The sequence below is a fragment of the Drosophila bipectinata genome, chromosome 2L, assembly GCF_030179905.1.
Source record: "Drosophila bipectinata strain 14024-0381.07 chromosome 2L, DbipHiC1v2, whole genome shotgun sequence".
Taxonomy (NCBI): domain Eukaryota; kingdom Metazoa; phylum Arthropoda; class Insecta; order Diptera; family Drosophilidae; genus Drosophila; species Drosophila bipectinata.
In genome coordinates, this window is record NC_091736.1 from 588330 (window position 1) to 608025 (window position 19696).

General features: G+C 48.5%; 3 protein-coding genes across 3 annotated transcripts; 1 reads left to right on the forward strand and 2 right to left on the reverse strand.

Moving 5' to 3' along the window:
* The first annotated feature begins 1628 nt into the window (after positions 1–1628).
* On the forward strand, positions 1629–6722 carry TTLL4B (Tubulin tyrosine ligase-like 4B). Its single transcript, XM_017250191.3, has 8 exons — positions 1629–2074; positions 2784–3447; positions 3866–4334; positions 4392–4763; positions 4823–5009; positions 5070–5240; positions 5296–6304; positions 6381–6722. Exons 2-8 carry the CDS (start codon positions 2812–2814, stop codon positions 6540–6542), a joined length of 3006 nt encoding a protein of 1001 aa, XP_017105680.2. The 5' UTR covers positions 1629–2074; positions 2784–2811; the 3' UTR covers positions 6543–6722.
* A 6343-nt stretch (positions 6723–13065) lies between these two features.
* On the reverse strand, positions 13066–17439 carry Polr3A (RNA polymerase III subunit A). The gene is made up of 2 exons (XM_017250202.3): positions 17282–17439; positions 13066–17230 (listed from the first exon to the last, which is right to left on the reverse strand). The coding sequence occupies exons 1-2, from the start codon at positions 17323–17325 to the stop codon at positions 13132–13134; spliced, it is 4143 nt and encodes a 1380-aa protein (XP_017105691.3). The 5' UTR covers positions 17326–17439; the 3' UTR covers positions 13066–13131.
* Positions 17440–17610: 171 nt separating this feature from the next.
* Positions 17611–19585, reverse strand: LOC108131123 (zinc finger protein Paris-like). Its single transcript, XM_070276928.1, has 2 exons — positions 18871–19585; positions 17611–18811 (listed from the first exon to the last, which is right to left on the reverse strand). The coding sequence occupies exons 1-2, from the start codon at positions 19527–19529 to the stop codon at positions 17743–17745; spliced, it is 1728 nt and encodes a 575-aa protein (XP_070133029.1). The 5' UTR covers positions 19530–19585; the 3' UTR covers positions 17611–17742.
* Positions 19586–19696: the final 111 nt, after the last annotated feature.

Genomic DNA, 19696 nt, shown 5'->3' on the forward strand with positions numbered 1-19696 from the left:
ATCGGATAATGCGATGGCTCGGTTTCTTCGATTTCATCTTCCAGCACTCCAGCACACCTTTCATTCGGGGTGTAAATTGAGCTCTAATCAAGGCGAGCCGATCGCAAATCCTTTCAAGTCATCTCATGTTTACCAAAAGGTGCCGAAAGCAAACATCTAGCGAAAGGATTAGGCACCACAAAGCACACACATGTCTCGGCGAGGAGCTCTCTATTGAGGGCCCAAATTAGGTGGATCCTGATCCCGATCCCGATCCTGTCGATCCCTATTCTCGCATTGTGCATTGTGCAAGCGACAAATTAATTGCATTTACTTCGGAAATTCGATCCTTTTGCTCGGCAACGGTAGCGGGTGTGGACTCTCCATTCTCCGCTGAAATCCTAAACTTGAGCAGTCCCCTGCGCCCTGATTAAATAATTAATAATATTTTATAAACAAGCGGCGCACTTATCGCACAATAAACCCGCCAAGGATGCGCTTCAAACTACTCTGAGTACAGGCGGAAAAAGTAATCCATCCCTAAGACAGACCTAATGATTATATATTTTTAGTGTCTGATCATGTTTAACTTTTTGTTGACTTGGATCTAGGTAATCCCTGTTCACCACCTAGTTGCGAATCTAGGGGCTATTAGCCAGAAGTATTTGTTTTCTTTCCGTGTAAGCTACTTGTTTAGGGTCTTTGGAAAAGGCCACACAGGCGCGGGTTCGAGCCTATCTATAATCTGATCGGCCGTCTGGAGTGCCACTGCACTGCATCTCGGAAGGACCGAACGACCAATGACAAAACACAGGCCCGAACAACAAACACGTTAATGTACGAGATGTAGATAAGTTCATCATCGACGCAGTGCAGCCATGGCAGCCCCCAGTCCTGAACCACACTCGAAAAAATGGTGAGCTCCTTTCCTGCAGTTCTTCCTTCTGATGTCTGTCTTGAGGAACGTTTTCTCCCTGTGGACTCCCAGAGCTGCGCCTCGGAATCCCACTGACCACTCCGGAGTAGGGGGGTGTTGACGTCTTGTAGGAGGCGGTTACGACGATGGCATTGATGGTGCCTCGAGGGCCGTTTAAAGGCCGCCACAACTTATCGACAGATTCGAATCGGATCTGGGCCCGCTTGTGTGTGTTCCCTGGTTGGCTGCCTCCTCCTCGACTGCCTGGCCTTGCCGCAGGATCTGCGATAAATCACTTTTTAGTGCTGCGCAGCCATCAAAATCAATAAAGACCGCAGCCGCCTGGAAGGTGTATAAATTGAAACGTTGATGGCTTCATCATTGGCCTCAGCCGACTGCGGCATTTGATCACAGCATTCGTTCCGCTCATGTAGGTCCTGCCTCGGCGCTGTTTGTTGCTGGCCCTGTTTAGGTAGATGAACCTCTGGCCAGGTGCCTGATTTACGTCACACTGGGTGTTTGATGACCACTGAGGCTCCTCTTCAACATAAACCTTTTAATTACCCTAATAGTCCTCTATTAACTTGATTGGTCTTTAATTTGATAGGAGGATTTGACAGTCCTCCTTAAATACTTAATACAGTTGTATTGTTTATTAAACATTGATTGAATTTACTCTGCAAAGGAGCGTTTTTTTGGGGAAACAACATACCTTTGACATCTTTTTCCAATTTCAAACCATACAAGTCCAATATAAATTGCATAGTTTTTGATAAAGTATCGACATTTTGTAAAAAAAATTGGTTTGCTTGAGCCCGTAGCCAAACGAATAGAATTAATATAACTCCGTTGTGCTGTTGTGCACAAGCCATTGCAAATTACTGTTTTCGAATTTGCGCGCCCACTGCCTACCTGTGAATGGGCAGCACTGGAAATCGATAGCACAGTGGTCGATTTCGATAGGTGTCCGATTGTCGGAAAACGAGCTGGCATCCCCGTCGGTTGTTGCTTCTCAACTGCTGTTGTTGTTGTTGCCGTTTGAATGGAAATCAAAACCAAACAAAATCTCGAGTGAAGACAAGTTGTTTTGGATCTAGTCCTCGAGTCGATACCTGTCTAAAAATTCTCGGTTTGTTTTTGTATCCCACAAAATTCTTTGTGCGAATGTAAAATATTAAGGTAAGTGTTCCCATCTCCACAAGGACACATTCCCCCACACGCCCACACTCGCGTCCACGCACACAGGCCGCAAAAGCCGGCTGGGGTCTCGTCAGCGACTGGAAGTTCGCGCCATCAGACATTTTTGAATTTTAGATTTCGGTGCGTTTTTCGGTGCATCAGCGCGGAATATTGAAGGCGAAAGTCTTCGCGCGGCTTGTTTATTTTGGGTGTCGGCTGCTCCTCTTTTCTTGGCACGCACTTCTCACTGTTATTGATCGATTGGCAATCGATGAGCGAAGTGTGCCCCGCAGTGTGTCTCATGATCTTGGTGCCGTGCCATCAGGTTTCGAAAATAGCCAGCCATTGACACGCCCCGCACCAGACGCCTCGGTGAAGTAATAGCACAGTGCCCACCGCAGCTGCACCAATTGCACCACTACCACCACCCGCCAGACGGCACCTTGAACCCATTCAGAAACCCACTGTTGATCCACTTCCAATTCCACACCAACTGGCTGTCCGAATGGTCAGCGCACTCGGAGAGCATAAGTACTTACGAAAATAAACCGCCCCGTTCCCAAGACCACAAAGACCAAGTTCAGTGGGAAGTCCATATCACGAAGCATCCAAATGCCAAGTATTCTGTTTTTCAAAGTTATCCTCTTCCCTTCAAAACCAACAGATAAAAAGTAAAAAAAGTAATTCAAAGTCACTATCCTCATTACAGTTATCAAAATTACCTGTGAACTCATATTATGGCTCAGATGACCGAGAAGAGGATGTCGTCGGCCCGATCAGGGACCGCCGCGAAGGAGAACCATGGCGGGTCCGGGGGACGGCACCACCATCACCAGAGCCGCAGCGGCAAGGGCATCGAGATTCTTGACTTCCACGAGTCCTGGCTGGAGGAGGTGGAGCTCTACAAGGACAAGATGGTCATGTGCAAGAAGCTGACCCACCACAACCACGTACCCGCCTCGTCGCACCCGAACCACTTCAACCAGCACCTCTCTCCTCCGAACCGCTACCAAGGCCGGGTGGGGCCTACCACTCCGCAGCACCGCAGTGCCGCTGGCGGGGGATCGGCGGCCGGTGGGGGACCCGTCTCCGCGGTCGCCTCCGCCGCTGCTGCCGCCTCAGCTGCTGCGGCGGCCTCCGCCCGCACCTCGCCCCCCAAGCTGAAGAGTCCGCCCTCTTCGCGCAAGCGCCACTCGCCGGAAAAGTCGCTCTCCAACGGCTTGTCGAAGGCCACTCAGCCGCCGCAGCGCGTCAGCATGCGGGGATCTCCTATCCTGAGTTCGCCCCCGAAGGTCACCACAGCCGTGAGCGCCACCGTGGCCCCAGTTGTGGCCAACAGCGTGCTCCAGTCTGAGCCCTACAAGAAGGTTCAGGTGAGTTGAACATCCCATGGCCTGTCTTCGTGTCGATACCGTTTCGTGTGCAGACCTGGTGTGTATTGTACTCCGCTTATCACTGGTTCAGGATAGTCCACATAGAGGAATAGGTCTGCCAGCACAGATGGCCAAAGTTATCACTAGGTGCCATATGGTTCTCTTATCAGCTCCCCACAAGGTTGTCCAGTGAGGTTGACCTAATATCTCGTTCTCTTGTTTATTTCGTTTACATGCCAAGTTACTAAACTAACTCATGCTTTTCGAGATAGAACACGCTTCTCTAAAGACCCAAAGATTGCCCACCATGACTCCTAACCACACCCATGGGAAACTAACTCCATAACTCTTTGTTCTCCCCTACCCTGCATGCTGCCTTTCTATGTCCTGCCCGCTGCGCTCTCCACTAACCACACAGATGCTATTGAAGCGCGCGAGGGACGAAGCCTTCTCCAAGCACTCGGTGGGCAACGGCGTCGGAAACGGAAACGGGGCCGGAAACGGGCACAAGCGCTGCAGCCTGAGCCCAACCATCCAGGCCAAGGGAGCGCCCTCTAGCCTGTCCTGCTCGAGCACCCAGACCCTGAAGCCCTCGCCGCCGAGCAAGATCGTCGTGAACACCTTCCACGGCAGCAGCATGCTAAGTGCCCAGCAGCAGGAGGAAAAGAGCCGGCTGCTCACCCAGAACGGACTGACCAAGTCGGCAGCCACCGCCTTGGAGACTAGTCTCTACGCTTCCCTTTACGCCCAGTCGTCGCATAACGGCCAGCACCACTTCACCAGCCACCGGGTTACCGCCGGTGACCACTGTTCGCCCTATGTGGGTGTGTCCTTGAACAAGGGCGGTCAAGAGCTCGACCGTCGCCACGAGGATGATCCGTGTGCAGGTGGGTACTAAATATCGAGGAAGCTTCACAATCACTCATGTTAATTCCAAATTCCAGCCATCGACGACATCAACAACTACGACGACTCTGACTCCGAGGAGGAGTATGTGGGCACCCCGTTTTTCCTGGAGGAGGACAGCTCTGAGACGCACCAGAGCCGGCACACGCGCCTCCAGCCTGAGAAAAGAGATTCAAAGGAGTCGGTGGCCACCACAGACTCTGAGGCGTCGGTCTACTTCCGGCCCGAGGCCATCCTCTCTCCCAGCCTGTTCCCGAACGTCCCGCCCTACCTCAACTTCACCTCGCACGCCGACAAGGGTCCTCCGATGCCGGCGGCCCTGCACCGCGTCCTGAAGTGGAAGCTGAGTCCGGTGATGCCCAAGATTGTGAAGCGGGTGGTCCTCAATTCCGGCTTTCGCATTATCAAGAGTGGGTTATCCCTGCACCCTGGAGACTCCAACCTTTTTAATAATTTCCCTTTTCGACAGACACCACCGACTGGATGGCCGTGTGGGAGAAGCACATGAAAAGCCCCGGCTTCCGGACCATTCGATCCCACCAGAAGTACAACCATATACCCGGGTCGTTCCGAATAGGTCGCAAGGACACCATGTGGCGCAGCATCTACAGCAACATGAAGAAATTCGGAAAGAAGGAGTTTGGTTTTATGCAAAAGTGGGTTGTTACATTTTATAAACTACACCAGCATTTGAAACTCTTCCCAAACTCTTTCAGATCCTACATAATGCCGGACGACCTGGAGAACCTCCGACAGGTGTGGCCAAAGAACGCCTCCAAACTGACGAAATGGATTGTGAAGCCGCCTGCGAGTGCCCGAGGAACCGGAATACGGATCGTCAACAAATGGAGCCAGTTTCCCAAAGACCGTCCTCTAGTCGTTCAGAAGTGAGTAGCAGGGTCCTTCTCAGCCAATCCTAACCCATTACTCGTGTACCATTAGATACATCGAACGTCCGCTGCTGATCAACGACAACAAGTTCGACATGCGCATCTATGTGGTACTGACCTCGATCAACCCGCTCCGCATCTACATGTACAAAGACGGCCTGGCCAGATTCGCCTCCGTGAAGTACAGCTCGGAGCTGAGCAATCTCGACGAGCGCTGCATGCACCTGACCAACTACAGCATCAACAAGTTCTCGCAGAACTATGCCAAGAACGAGGACTTCAATGCCTGCCAGGGACACAAGTGGACGCTGCAGTCGCTGTGGTCATGTCTGGAGAACCGCGGCGTCAACACCAAGCGCCTCTGGGCCACGCTTCGCAATCTGGTCATCAAGGGCATCGTGAGCGGCGAGTCGGGACTGAACCGCATGTACCGCCAAAATGTCAATTTCCGATACAATTGCTTCGAGCTATTCGGCTTTGATGTGTTGCTGGATGAGAATCTGGTTCCGTGGCTCCTGGAGATCAACATCTCGCCCTCACTGCACTCGGAGCTTCCACTGGACCTCCATGTCAAGGGGCCCCTCATCCAGTCTGTGTTGAACACGGCGCTCTACCAGGTGCCGCCAAAGCTGAACGAACGCCAACAGGCCGAGATTCTAGAGGAGCTGAACCTCACCGGGCCTCTGTGTCACGACAAGCGTATCTTCACCACCTGCCTGACTGCGGAGGAGGTGCGCAAGCACAACCAGTACACTAACCGCAGCATCGAGTTCCGGGAGGAGTACGTGGACACCATTCTGGACAACCTGCTGCCGGATGACGTGCGTTGCCTTATCGTCGCCGAGGACGAGCTGGCGCGATGCCAGCCGCTGGAGAGGATCTTCCCCACGGCGGGGACCCACGTCTACCTGCGCTACATCGAGAACGCCCGCTACTACAACCGCCTGCTGGATGCCTGGGAGTCCAAGTACGCCAAGAACCGGGAGGTGGGGATCGCCTTGCTGTCGCGGTATTGCCGAGACAAGTATCATCTGCAGGTTTCAGACGCGGCCATGGAGAAGGTGAACCCAACCCCATACCCCTTTCGCTTTCGCTATCGCTTCTGTAGCTCGTTCTCAAGTCATATTTCTTACCTAGGAACCCAATGTCGCACTTACCGAGATCGATATGCTGCACGTACGCAAGGATGAGGTCCTGGACGGTGCCACCACGCTGGCCCTGCTCAAGCCCGCCGCCGCCGCGGACAGCGGCGAGGTGGTGCCGCCAGGTTCGGACGCCTGCATCGAGATTAAAACCTGAAACCACCGAGACTGACCTGACTGTCCGAAGTCACCCCCACCGCCACTGCATACCGAAATCATCTGAAAGTTGCTCTCGTTCTAATCCTTTCCGTTTGCGGCCCGCATCCCGTTCACCAAATTCACCTTGGAATTGTCGCCACCAAATAAAGTTACATAAATCCGATCGTCTTTATTATAATCGTGGATTTTTTATCCAGAATGTTCAGTAATGTTCCTCAATATTTATAACAGATGTAGATGTAAAATTATTTAAAATGAATGATTTAAATGATTTTCTTCCGGACCTTTGAAGGAAAATGGTCCTTTCTGTGAAACTCAAGTATGAATCTCATGTTATTTTTCAGTAAGTCGAAAACCTTGTCTTATTATTATTGTTATTTCTACGTTGTCCTCATCCTTAGGAAGGTCCCGATTCTTTTGGAATTTGTAATCTTTGAAAAACACATTTAATCACCAGTAAGGTTACTTGTGCATTCAGGGAACAAGGAAAATACATTCCCTTTTAAATTTGTATGAGATATAGATTTGTAAAAAATTTAAAGATAACTGTAGGGCCGAAAGTATGGAAAATCTAACCAAATATTTTCCACTTCATATTACTTTCATATCATGGTAATTTCTCGTCCGATATGTAATTTCGAAATCAGTTTTCGAATTAACATGGCGTTGCCATACCATGTAAAAAAATGTACCACTTGAAATGGGCGCATCTTGGCCATTTCTCAATTGATCTGGTAACGCCTTTTCGGAATAAAGATATCAATAGCTTTCAAACTGTAAAAAGATTTTCGATATTCAGAATCAAAATCCTGAGACAAAATTCCCCTATACGGTCCACTGTGATGGCTATTTCTTCCCCAATTCTCATCCGATTCACAAACGGAGTACCTTAAACGATTTCTGGATCGATTCGCCACCATTCTGCATCAAAATCCTGAGACAAAATATTTTTTAGATTTTTTGTTCATTTTTCGTGATGGGATCCCTTGAAAATGCGGTTTTCCCTATGGGATCCACAGTGATGGCTATATCTTCCCCAATTCTCATCAGATTCTCAAGCGGAGTACCTTAAACGATTTCTGGATCGATTTGCCACCATTCTGCATCAAAATCCTGAGACAAAATATTTTTTAGATTTTTTGTTCATTTTTCGTGATGGGATCCCTTGAAAATGCGGTTTTCCCTATGGGATCCACAGTGATGGCTATATCTTCCCCAATTCTCATCCTATTCTCAAGCGGAGTACCTTAAACGATTTCTGGATCGATTCGCCACCATTCTGCATCAAAATCCTGAGACAAAATATTTTTTAGATTTTTTGTTCATTTTTCGTGATGGGATCCCTTGAAAATGGTGTTTTCCCCTATGGGGTCCACAGTGATGGCTATATCTTCCCCAATTCTCATCCGATTCTCAAGCGGAGTACCTTAAACGATTTCTGGATCGATTTGCCACCATTCTGCATCAAAATCCTGAGACAAAATATTTTTTAGATTTTTTGTCCATTTTTCGTGATGGGATCCCTTGAAAATGGTGTTTTCCCCTATAGGGTCCACAGTGATGGCTATATTTTCCCCAATTCTCATCCGATTCTCAAGCGGAGTACCTTAAACGATTTCTGGATCGATTTGCCACCATTCTGCATCAAAATCCTGAGACAAAATATTTTTTAGATTTTTTGTCCATTTTTCGTGATGGGATCCCTTGAAAATGGTGTTTTCCCCTATGGGGTCCACAGTGATGGCTATATCTTCCCCAACTCTCATCCGATTCTCAAGCGGAGTACCTTAAACGATTTCTGGATCGATTTGCCACCATTCTGCATCAAAATCCTGAGACAAAATATTTTTTAGATTTTTTGTCCATTTTTCGTGATGGGATCCCTTGAAAATGGTGTTTTCCCCTATGGGGTCCACAGTGATGGCTATATTTTCCCCAATTCTCATCCGATTCTCAAGCGGAGTACCTTAAACGATTTCTGGTTCGATTCTCCACCATTCTGCATCAAAATCGTGATACAAAATATTTTTTAGATTTTTTGTCCATTTTTCGTGATGGGATCCCTTGAAAATGGTGTTTTCCCCTATAGGGTCCACAGTGATGGCTATATTTTCCCCAATTCTCATCCGATTCTCAAGCGGAGTACCTTAAACGATTTCTGGATCGATTTGCCACCATTCTGCATCAAAATCCTGAGACAAAATATTTTTTAGATTTTTTGTCCATTTTTCGTGATGGGATCCCTTGAAAATGGTGTTTTCCCCTATGGGGTCCACAGTGATGGCTATATCTTCCCCAATTCTCATCCGATTCTCAAGCGGAGTACCTTAAACGATTTCTGGATCGATTTGCCACCAATCTGCATCAAAATCCTGAGACAAAATATTTTTTAGATTTTTTTTCCATTTTTCGTGATGGGATCCCTTGAAAATGGTGTTTTCCCCTATAGGCTCCACAGTGATGGCTATATCTTCCCCAATTCTCATCCGATTCTCAAGCGGAGTACCTTAAACGATTTCTGGATCGATTTGCCACCATTCTGCATCAAAATCCTGAGACAAAATATTTTTTAGATTTTTTGTCCATTTTTCGTGATGGGATCCCTTGAAAATGGTGTTTTCCCCTATGGGGTCCACAGTGATGGCTATATCTTCCCCAACTCTCATCCGATTCTCAAGCGGAGTACCTTAAACGATTTCTGGATCGATTTGCCACCATTCTGCATCAAAATCGTGATACAAAATATTTTTTAGATTTTTTGTCCATTTTTCGTGATGGGATCCCTTGAAAATGGTGTTTTCCCCTATGGGGTCCACAGTGATGGCTATATTTTCCCCAATTCTCATCCGATTCTCAAGCGGAGTACCTTAAACGATTTCTGGATCGATTCGCCACCATTCTGCATCAAAATACTGAGACAAAATATTTTTTAGATTTTTTGTCCATTTTTCGTGATGGGATCCCTTGAAAATGGTGTTTTCCCCTATGGGGTCCACAGTGATGGCTATATCTTCCCCAATTCTCATCCGATTCTCAAGCGGAGTACCTTAAACGATTTCTGGATCGATTCGCCACCATTCTGCATCAAAATCCTGAGACAAAATATTTTTTAGATTTTTTGTTCATTTTTCGTGATGGGATCCCTTGAAAATGGTGTTTTCCCCTATGGGGTCCACAGTGATGGCTATATCTTCCCCAACTCTCATCCGATTCTCAAGCGGAGTACCTTAAACGATTTCTGGATCGATTTGCCACCATTCTGCATCAAAATCCTGAGACAAAATATTTTTTAGATTTTTTGTCCATTTTTCGTGATGGGATCCCTTGAAAATGGTGTTTTCCCCTATAGGGTCCACAGTGATGGCTATATCTTCCCCAATTCTCATCCGATTCTCAAGCGGAGTACCTTAAACGATTTCTGGTTCGATTCTCCACCATTCTGCATCAAAATCGTGATACAAAATATTTTTTAGATTTTTTGTCCATTTTTCGTGATGGGATCCCTTGAAAATGGTGTTTTCCCCTATAGGGTCCACAGTGATGGCTATATTTTCCCCAATTCTCATCCGATTCTCAAGCGGAGTACCTTAAACGATTTCTGGATCGATTTGCCACCATTCTGCATCAAAATCCTGAGACAAAATATTTTTTAGATTTTTTGTCCATTTTTCGTGATGGGATCCCTTGAAAATGGTGTTTTCCCCTATGGGGTCCACAGTGATGGCTATATCTTCCCCAATTCTCATCCGATTCTCAAGCGGAGTACCTTAAACGATTTCTGGATCGATTCGCCACCATTCTGCATCAAAATCCTGAGACAAAATATTTTTTAGATTTTTTGTTCATTTTTCGTGATGGGATCCCTTGAAAATGGTGTTTTCCCCTATGGGGTCCACAGTGATGGCTATATCTTCCCCAATTCTCATCCGATTCTCAAGCGGAGTACCTTAAACGATTTCTGGATCGATTTGCCACCAATCTGCATCAAAATCCTGAGACAAAATATTTTTTAGATTTTTTTTCCATTTTTCGTGATGGGATCCCTTGAAAATGGTGTTTTCCCCTATAGGGTCCACAGTGATGGCTATATCTTCCCCAATTCTCATCCGATTCTCAAGCGGAGTACCTTAAACGATTTCTGGATCGATTTGCCACCATTCTGCATCAAAATCCTGAGACAAAATATTTTTTAGATTTTTTGTCCATTTTTCGTGATGGGATCCCTTGAAAATGGTGTTTTCCCCTATGGGGTCCACAGTGATGGCTATATTTTCCCCAATTCTCATCCGATTCTCAAGCGGAGTACCTTAAACGATTTCTGGTTCGATTCTCCACCATTCTGCATCAAAATCGTGATACAAAATATTTTTTAGATTTTTTGTCCATTTTTCGTGATGGGATCCCTTGAAAATGGTGTTTTCCCCTATGGGGTCCACAGTGATGGCTATATCTTCCCCAATTCTCATCCGATTCTCAAGCGGAGTACCTTAAACGATTTCTGGATCGATTCGCCACCATTCTGCATCAAAATCCTGAGACAAAATATTTTTTAGATTTTTTGTTCATTTTTCGTGATGGGATCCCTTGAAAATGGTGTTTTCCCCTATGGGGTCCACAGTGATGGCTATATCTTCCCCAATTCTCATCCGATTCTCAAGCGGAGTACCTTAAACGATTTCTGGATCGATTTGCCACCATTCTGCATCAAAATCCTGAGACAAAATATTTTTTAGATTTTTTGTCCATTTTTCGTGATGGGATCCCTTGAAAATGGTGTTTTCCCCTATGGGGTCCACAGTGATGGCTATATTTTCCCCAATTCTCATCCGATTCTCAAGCGGAGTACCTTAAACGATTTCTGGTTCGATTCTCCACCATTCTGCATCAAAATCGTGATACAAAATATTTTTTAGATTTTTTGTCCATTTTTCGTGATGGGATCCCTTGAAAATGGTGTTTTCCCCTATGGGGTCCACAGTGATGGCTATATCTTCCCCAATTCTCATCCGATTCTCAAGCGGAGTACCTTAAACGATTTCTGGATCGATTCGCCACCATTCTGCATCAAAATCCTGAGACAAAATATTTTTTAGATTTTTTGTTCATTTTTCGTGATGGGATCCCTTGAAAATGGTGTTTTCCCCTATGGGGTCCACAGTGATGGCTATATCTTCCCCAATTCTCATCCGATTCTCAAGCGGAGTACCTTAAACGATTTCTGGATCGATTTGCCACCAATCTGCATCAAAATCCTGAGACAAAATATTTTTTAGATTTTTTTTCCATTTTTCGTGATGGGATCCCTTGAAAATGGTGTTTTCCCCTATAGGGTCCACAGTGATGGCTATATCTTCCCCAATTCTCATCCGATTCTCAAGCGGAGTACCTTAAACGATTTCTGGATCGATTTGCCACCATTCTGCATCAAAATCCTGAGACAAAATATTTTTTAGATTTTTTGTCCATTTTTCGTGATGGGATCCCTTGAAAATGGTGTTTTCCCCTATGGGGTCCACAGTGATGGCTATATTTTCCCCAATTCTCATCCGATTCTCAAGCGGAGTACCTTAAACGATTTCTGGATCGATTTGCCACCATTCTGCATCAAAATCCTGAGACAAAATATTTTTTAGATTTTTTGTCCATTTTTCGTGATGGGATCCCTTGAAAATGGTGTTTTCCCCTATGGGGTCCACAGTGATGGCTATATCTTCCCCAATTCTCATCCGATTCTCAAGCGGAGTACCTTAAACGATTTCTGGATCGATTTGCCACCAATCTGCATCAAAATCCTGAGACAAAATATTTTTTAGATTTTTTTTCCATTTTTCGTGATGGGATCCCTTGAAAATGGTGTTTTCCCCTATAGGCTCCACAGTGATGGCTATATCTTCCCCAATTCTCATCCGATTCTCAAGCGGAGTACCTTAAACGATTTCTGGATCGATTTGCCACCAATCTGCATCAAAATCCTGAGACAAAATATTTTTTAGATTTTTTTTCCATTTTTCGTGATGGGATCCCTTGAAAATGGTGTTTTCCCCTATGGGGTCCACAGTGATGGCTATATCTTCCCCAATTCTCATCCGATTCTCAAGCGGAGTATCTTAAACGATTTCTGGATCGATTCGCCACCATTCTGCATCAAAATCCTGAGACAAAATATTTTTTAGATTTTTTGTTCATTTTTCGTGATGGGATCCCTTGAAAATGGTGTTTTCCCCTATGGGGTCCACAGTGATGGCTATATCTTTCCCAATTCTCATCCGATTCTCAAGCGGAGTACCTTAAACGATTTCTGGATCGATTTTCCACCATTCTGCATCAAAATCCTGAGACAAAATATTTTTTAAATTTTTTGTCCATTTTTCGTGATGGGATCCCTTGAAAACGGTGTTTTAATCTATAGGCTCCACAGTGATGGACAGTAATCTATGGAAAAGCTGGGAAAATTCAGGACATATCTTTAGATCTGATAATATCTATTAAATCTGTTATAGCTGTTTATTAAAACAAGGAGATTCTATATTATTCTTTAATGGATTTTATTCACTTTTGAAACTTTGAGCCAACAAGTGATTTCACTTTCAAGCACACGGAACTAGACCCAGGAAGTTGGAAATTGTGTCCTCGATAGGAGGAACCTGCTTGTTCTCGTGACAATGCAGCAGCTTGAAGATGCCCGTGCCAATGCCCGCCGGCATGCCCAGGATAATGCGCTCCGACACGCCGTTGATGGCGTCCGTCTGGCCGTAGTAGGCCGCGTCGAAGAGGTGGTCGGCAGTCTTTTCGAAGGAGGCCAGGTTGAAGACGCTCTCGCGCATCTTGGCCAGGCCGTGGCGCGTGATACCGAGCACCTCGCCACGGGCTGTCATCTGGCTGGCCAGGAGCATAATGTGCCGCCAGTCGACGCTCATTCCGTGGCCCTCCATGACCTCCGTGATTTCGCTCATGATGATGGTGCGGGCCGCTTCTATCCCGAGGGTCTGGTAGATCTCGCATATGTTATTGCTGCGCGTGTGGACTCCGACCACGCCGTAGGTGGCGATGACGTCCCGCAGGCCGTAGCCCTCGATGCACAGCTTATAGGTGGCCGGCTGGCGGGCGTCGTCCACCGCAATCACCGCGCGGTTGATGTTCGGCAGCCCCGCCACCACAACACTCTGAAGGCTAAGGGCCAAGCGCGCCAGCTCCGAATTGATGGTGGCGTTCCGAGTTGCTTCCACGCGGACGACTATCCGCGACTCGCGGGCTACCTCCACCTGTGCCGGCTTGAGTCGCATCCGGGACTTGAGGATACTCCCCACAATGGTGTCCAGGTTGATGTGCAGACCCAGAAGCTTGATCCTCGCCATGTCGATGCCAATGGCCAGGTAGCAACTGTGCGGGCCACACACCACCTCCACGTACGACGACAGCTCGCCCAGCGTGGTCTTCTCGATGCGCGCCTTCACTTGGCGGGCAAACTCCATGCTTAGGTTGTCCTGCAGCTCGGCCGTGATGATCGGGGTGGATATGGTTTTGGTGGCGTTGATGATCTCCACAATGCGGGGTACTCCCTGTGTGATGTTCATGGAGGCCACACCGGCGAAATGGAAGGTCTTCAGGGTCATCTGGGTGCCGGGCTCTCCTATGCTCTGGGCGGCGATGGCTCCCACAGCCGTGCCCGGTTCGCTCACGGCCCGGTTGTATCGATCGTTGATGCGCCTCAGGAACTCCAGAAGCTGGTCGGTGGTGAGGCATTCGATTTGGTGGCACAGGTTGCCATGCGCCTCGTACTTTTCCTGCAAGAGGCTGATTCTCTTTGACACCGTTTTGAGGTGCTTCCTCACGTCTTCTTTGAAATCCTCACGAGATTCGGAAAACTCCGGAGTCTTCAAGAGCGATTCCGCAACCTCCGGAATTTCGGAGCCACGGAGGGGTTGCTGTTGGCCAGGGTGAATCTGGGCACGTAAGTTATCATACTGGTGTACCAAATCGACGGGCTTATTCCGGGTCTCCATGGATACGGGGTCCAAGCCGTCGCCACCGTAGATGGTGTCCACCATTTCGTTGACGGCGTTGCGCACGGTGCCGTCGTAGTGCACGACCAAGTCTTCCAGACACTTCACCAGCCGTCGCTGCAGATATCCGGTCTCGGCCGTCTTCACCGCCGTGTCCACCAGGCCCTCGCGACCGGCCATGGTGTGGAAAAAGAACTCCGTGGGTGTCAGGCCCGAGTAGAAACTGTTTTGGACGAAGCCCCTGGCCGCCGGAATTGCAGAGTGCCTGTCGAAGTGGGGAAGCGCTCTGTTCTCGAACCCGTTGGGCACTCGCTTGCCACTGATGGCCTGCTGGCCCACGCAGGCAATCATCTGGGAGATGTTGATGTTCGACCCCTTGGACCCACTGAGGGCCATGATGAGGGCGCTGTTGGTGGGATGCAGCTCGGCAAAGCAGGTCTTGGCAGCCTGCTCACGAATGCCGGACAGTTCGCGCAACATCACGGACTCAAGGGTCTCCTCCGGGGTGCATCCAGGCTGGCACTGCAAAGTGCCGGCCTTGAGCTTCTCGATGTACTCATTGCACTTGGCGTATCCGCGCTGCAGCAGGTACTCCTTGTGCTCCAGAAGCCGCTTGCTGGGCGTCACATCACTGATCCCGAACGAAAAGCCGCGGTTCTGGATGAAGTACGAGGCGATCCTGGCCAGCCGCCACATCGCCTTGGTGGCAAAGGCCTCCCCGAAGTCGCGCAGCATCAGGTAGAAGATGCACTGCTTGGTGCCAGACCCCATGGTGGCCTTGTCCATGACGCCGCACATCAGCTCCGAGTTGCGAATGTGAATCCAAGAGTCGTTGCTGCACAGGTCCATGTTTCGCGTGTAGTTGCGTCCCTTGTTGACCATGTTGAGCCGCACCTGGGAGTCGTTGTTGGGCCGCATCAGCAGGCTGAACATCTGCTTGCCCGTCCACAGGCGCCGCGGCTTCAGCAGAGCGGGCGGCGGCATTTCGATGTGCATGGTGGAGTCCTCGTTGGCCAGGAAACACGCAGCCAGCTGCATGGCTTCTTCTTTGGTGAGGAAGACCTCCTTCTGGGTCAGCAAGTAGCCGCCGGTGATGAAGTCCTGGGTGGCGGCAATCAGAATCTCCCCGTTCTTGGGCGTTACCAGGTTCGACTGGTTGCCCATGAGGATGAGGGCCTCGGCTCTGGCCTCCTCCGTCTGCGGCAAGTGCAGGTTCATCTCGTCGCCATCGAAGTCCGCGTTGTAGGGCGTGCAGGCACACTCGTTGAACCGAAAGGTCCTCTGGGGCTGGACCTTGGCGCGGTGGCACATGATGGACATCTTGTGCAGCGAGGGCTGCCGGTTGAATAGGACTATGTCGTCGTCGCGCAAGTGACGCTCCACAATGTCGCCGCACCTCAGTTCCTGGGCCACCTTCTCGCGATTGCCGTACGCCAAGTACTTCTTGAAGCTCGAGCCCCGCTGCTGGACGTAGTTAGCGCCTGGATGAGTACTGGGACCGTTTCGCACTAGCTGCCTCATATGGCGCATGTTGGCTTGGTTGACGCGCTCCGGGTAGGTGAGGATCTTGGCCACGCGCACCGGCACGCCCACCTGGTTAATCATTAGGTTGGGGTCTGGGGAGATGACAGTGCGTCCACTAAAGTCCACACGCTTCCCCGAGAGGTTGCAGCGAAAGCGGCCCTGCTTTCCCTTCAGCCGTTGGACGATTCCGCGGGTCGTTTTCTTGGGGGCCATGTTGATGGGGATGCCGCTGATTTCGCTGTGGAAGTAGAGGGCGACGTGCAGCTGCAAAAAGTCCCAGTCCTCGTGGATGAGCTCGATTTTTCCGCCGGTGGCCATGTGGCGTTGAATGACATCGTTGATGAGCAGGATCTCGCTCTGTTTCATGGTCAAGTCGTCCTCCGTGGTGCCGGCCTTCACCTCGGACAGCACCGAGGGACGAATGCAGGCCGGGGGCACAAACACCCGGGTCACAATCAGGTTCTTTGGATGTGCTCCTCGCGAACACATTCCGAGCAAGGCCACATCGCTTTGGGGTATTTGCTCGAACAGATCCAGTACCATCAGGGGGGTCAACTCCTCGGCGGTACTGTAGCTGCTGAGCGTCATGTTGAGGTCCCTGTTGGCCTCCGTGGAGCGGAGCATTTCGTTCATGTTATTGGTGAAGGCAGAGTCCACCTTGCGCCCCTTGTAGGGATCGTGCAGTATCTTGAGCAGACCAGGTCCCTTTTTGACGCCGCCGTTGGGCGAGCCGCAGTGCGGGCACTTGGTGACCTTCTTTGCCTTGGCCAGCATCTGGACGTGCAGGGCCTTCTTTCCCAAGTACGAGAAGTTTGGGTTGTGCAGCTTTTTCTCAAAAACGGCCCTATCCTCGGTCTTGAGCATCACCTGGGCGCAGGTCTTGCAGATCATTTGCAGAATGTTGATGGTGGAGCGGAAGTGGCCGATGTGGAAAACTGGCAGCGCCAGGTCCAGGTAGCCGAAGTGACCGATACACTCGTTCAAGCCCTGGCCGCAGGTCTCGCACATGGCGTCCTTCGTGCCGATGCCCATGCGCCGATCCAGCACCCCATATGGCACCGGTTGGCGCTGTCCCTGATAGAGGTTCTTGGATATGATCCGCACAAGTGACTCCTGCTGTATCTCATCCGCTGCGCTGATCCCGAACTGCACATGGGAACTTTTGTGGGAAAGATTAGATTCGGTTCCTTTGAAATGGCCAACTACTTACATTTTCTTGTTCAGCGCCGAAGCGCGAAACTGCTCCTTGGGCATGGTGGCGAGCTACTTAGTGCGGGGTCTTTAAGGTCTGAAGCAATCCTACAATACTTTGTATTATTAAAAACAATAACATAAACGAAACCACTTCGCCTGCATTGCCATGTGAACTTTGTATAAGGCACCCTGTGGTATGCACGCTTCTTCTGCCTTCAAACTGGTCACCCTGTGGCGCTAAATTTAAATTTAAAACTATGGGAGTATCATTTGTTTATTTTTTGCCTTCTTGAGTTATTAACGACGGAGATTAGTTAAGGCTTTGGAAAGTGCCTTAGGCGTGTGTTTATTGAAAGGAATATTTTTATTGGTGAATTTTCAAGTGGGCTTACAAAGATTTAAGTTTTTGGTACGAGACTTGGTAAAGGCACTTCTTACATATATGATATAGTAGCTAAACTATCTATAAACTATATACTAGGTGCTGTGCTTCCGTTTGATGTGCTTCCGAAGGCTGTTACTAAACGTATAGGTCATCTCGCACTTCGAGCACTTGTGGAGTTTGCCGCCTGTGTGGCTGAACATATGCATATTGAATGTATCGCGTCTGCTGAGGGAGACTGGGCAGAGGGTACAGCGGTAGGGTAGCTCGCCTGTGTGGATGCGCATGTGTATCTTCAGGTTATAGTTCTTCGAAAACGACGATGAACATAGGGTGCACTTAAACGGCTGTTCTCTGGTGTGACTGCGTATGTGGTTTTTCAGATTTCCCTTGTGGGAAAACCCTTTGTTGCAGTGGGGACATGTGTAAGGCCGCTCCCCATTGTGGACGCTCTGGATGTGAATTTTGAGATTACCTTTGTATGAAAAGGGTTTCGAGCAAACAGGGCACACAAACAGAGGCTTGGTATTGTTTATTGGTTCTTGGTTCTGCTTAGGAGAGATGTCACTACTGGTAACAACATCGAAGGCATCATCGCTGGCCTCACTGCTTCGGTCGACAAAATCTTTATCATTCGAATCCTCCATGGGTTCGTTTTTACTGCCATTCGAATCTAGAGAATTCTTATATTTTTTAGGTTTACGGCGTCTGGGAGAATCAGTAACATTTTTGGGAACATTCTCGCAATCGTCTTGTTTAAGAAAGATATCCAACTCGTCACTCTGCTCAGAACTGGTTATTTTGGAAAAATTTACAACAGAATCGGAGTCTTTCAATAACTGCGAATTAGACGCTTCGTCGTCCTCCACGTAAGGTTGCAGTTCTCCCTTCGACACCTTCTCCTCCAAGCTCTGTTGTTGCATCATCCCATAGAACGTACGGCTCCTTTCAAAAGTCAGTCTTATCTCAAAGGCAGCTTGCATGTCCACCATACAGGGACGGCAAATGGTTTCAGGAAATGAGTCACCTTTGGCCACGGCATTCTCTGTACATTGTGAAACCACATCGGCCAGTGCAATGCCGCCTGGAGGCAGTGTCTCTTCAAATATATTGACCATGTCCAAGGAGCTTCTCAGGCAAACTCGGCAAAGTGACTCTGCTGGTCTAAATGGTGTAAAGGAAAAGATTAGTGGATTATGAGCAAGTATCTATGTCACACTCACAATGTTGATAGTTTAGTTTTGACGCTGGGGATGTACTCAAGCCTCTCCGCATTCGCCTGGCTTTCAATTTTTTGAGTCGAGCCTTCGTTGAATCGGTGGTCCAAATGGGATTCCATGTGCTTGTGGAGATCATCCGCCCTAGGCAGGAGCATCTGGCAAACGGAACAACTGTACGGCGATTTTGGTGGACTGGCTATCCTTGGGTGCTCTTGCGGGTATCCTTCAAAGATCTTTCTCTTCTTTTTTTTTTTGCTTTGGGCCTGTTGGGGAATCGTCTTTGCTATCTTTGAAGCCTCTACTGAGCCAACGCTCGACCCAGCGGGATGACTGTTCGGGGGTCCATCGCTTTTCGGAAATTCTCTTTTCACACTTCGGACCGAAGTGGTTTTCTGTGTGGACTTTTTGTGTTCCAAGTTGTTTGAAAACTGAGCCTCCTGAAAGGAAGCCTCGCGATGCATGGCTGTGATGCTGTTTTTGTCCTTATTCTTCACAGAACATTGAAGGCATCCGTGGCACTTCCAACTTAATTCGCAATCATCTTCGTCCATTGTTTCATTTAAAAATTGGAAGTCCTCAGCCTCATGCTGGTCGAGGGACGCAGGCCACTTTGTTGGCGCTTCTCTTTTTGGGTTTAAGGACCTATGGTTCATTGGCGTCATTGGCGACGCTAACTATACTTCTAATAATTCACAAATCAAAAAATTGTTTTTCTCAATCAGCTGATTGGGTGAATGCACGAGTCACCCGGTAGTAAGGCCGGTACAGCCGATAACCGATAGGTTTTTTTTTGTATCGATTTCCGCCATTATTTAAATCCAATTAAAAC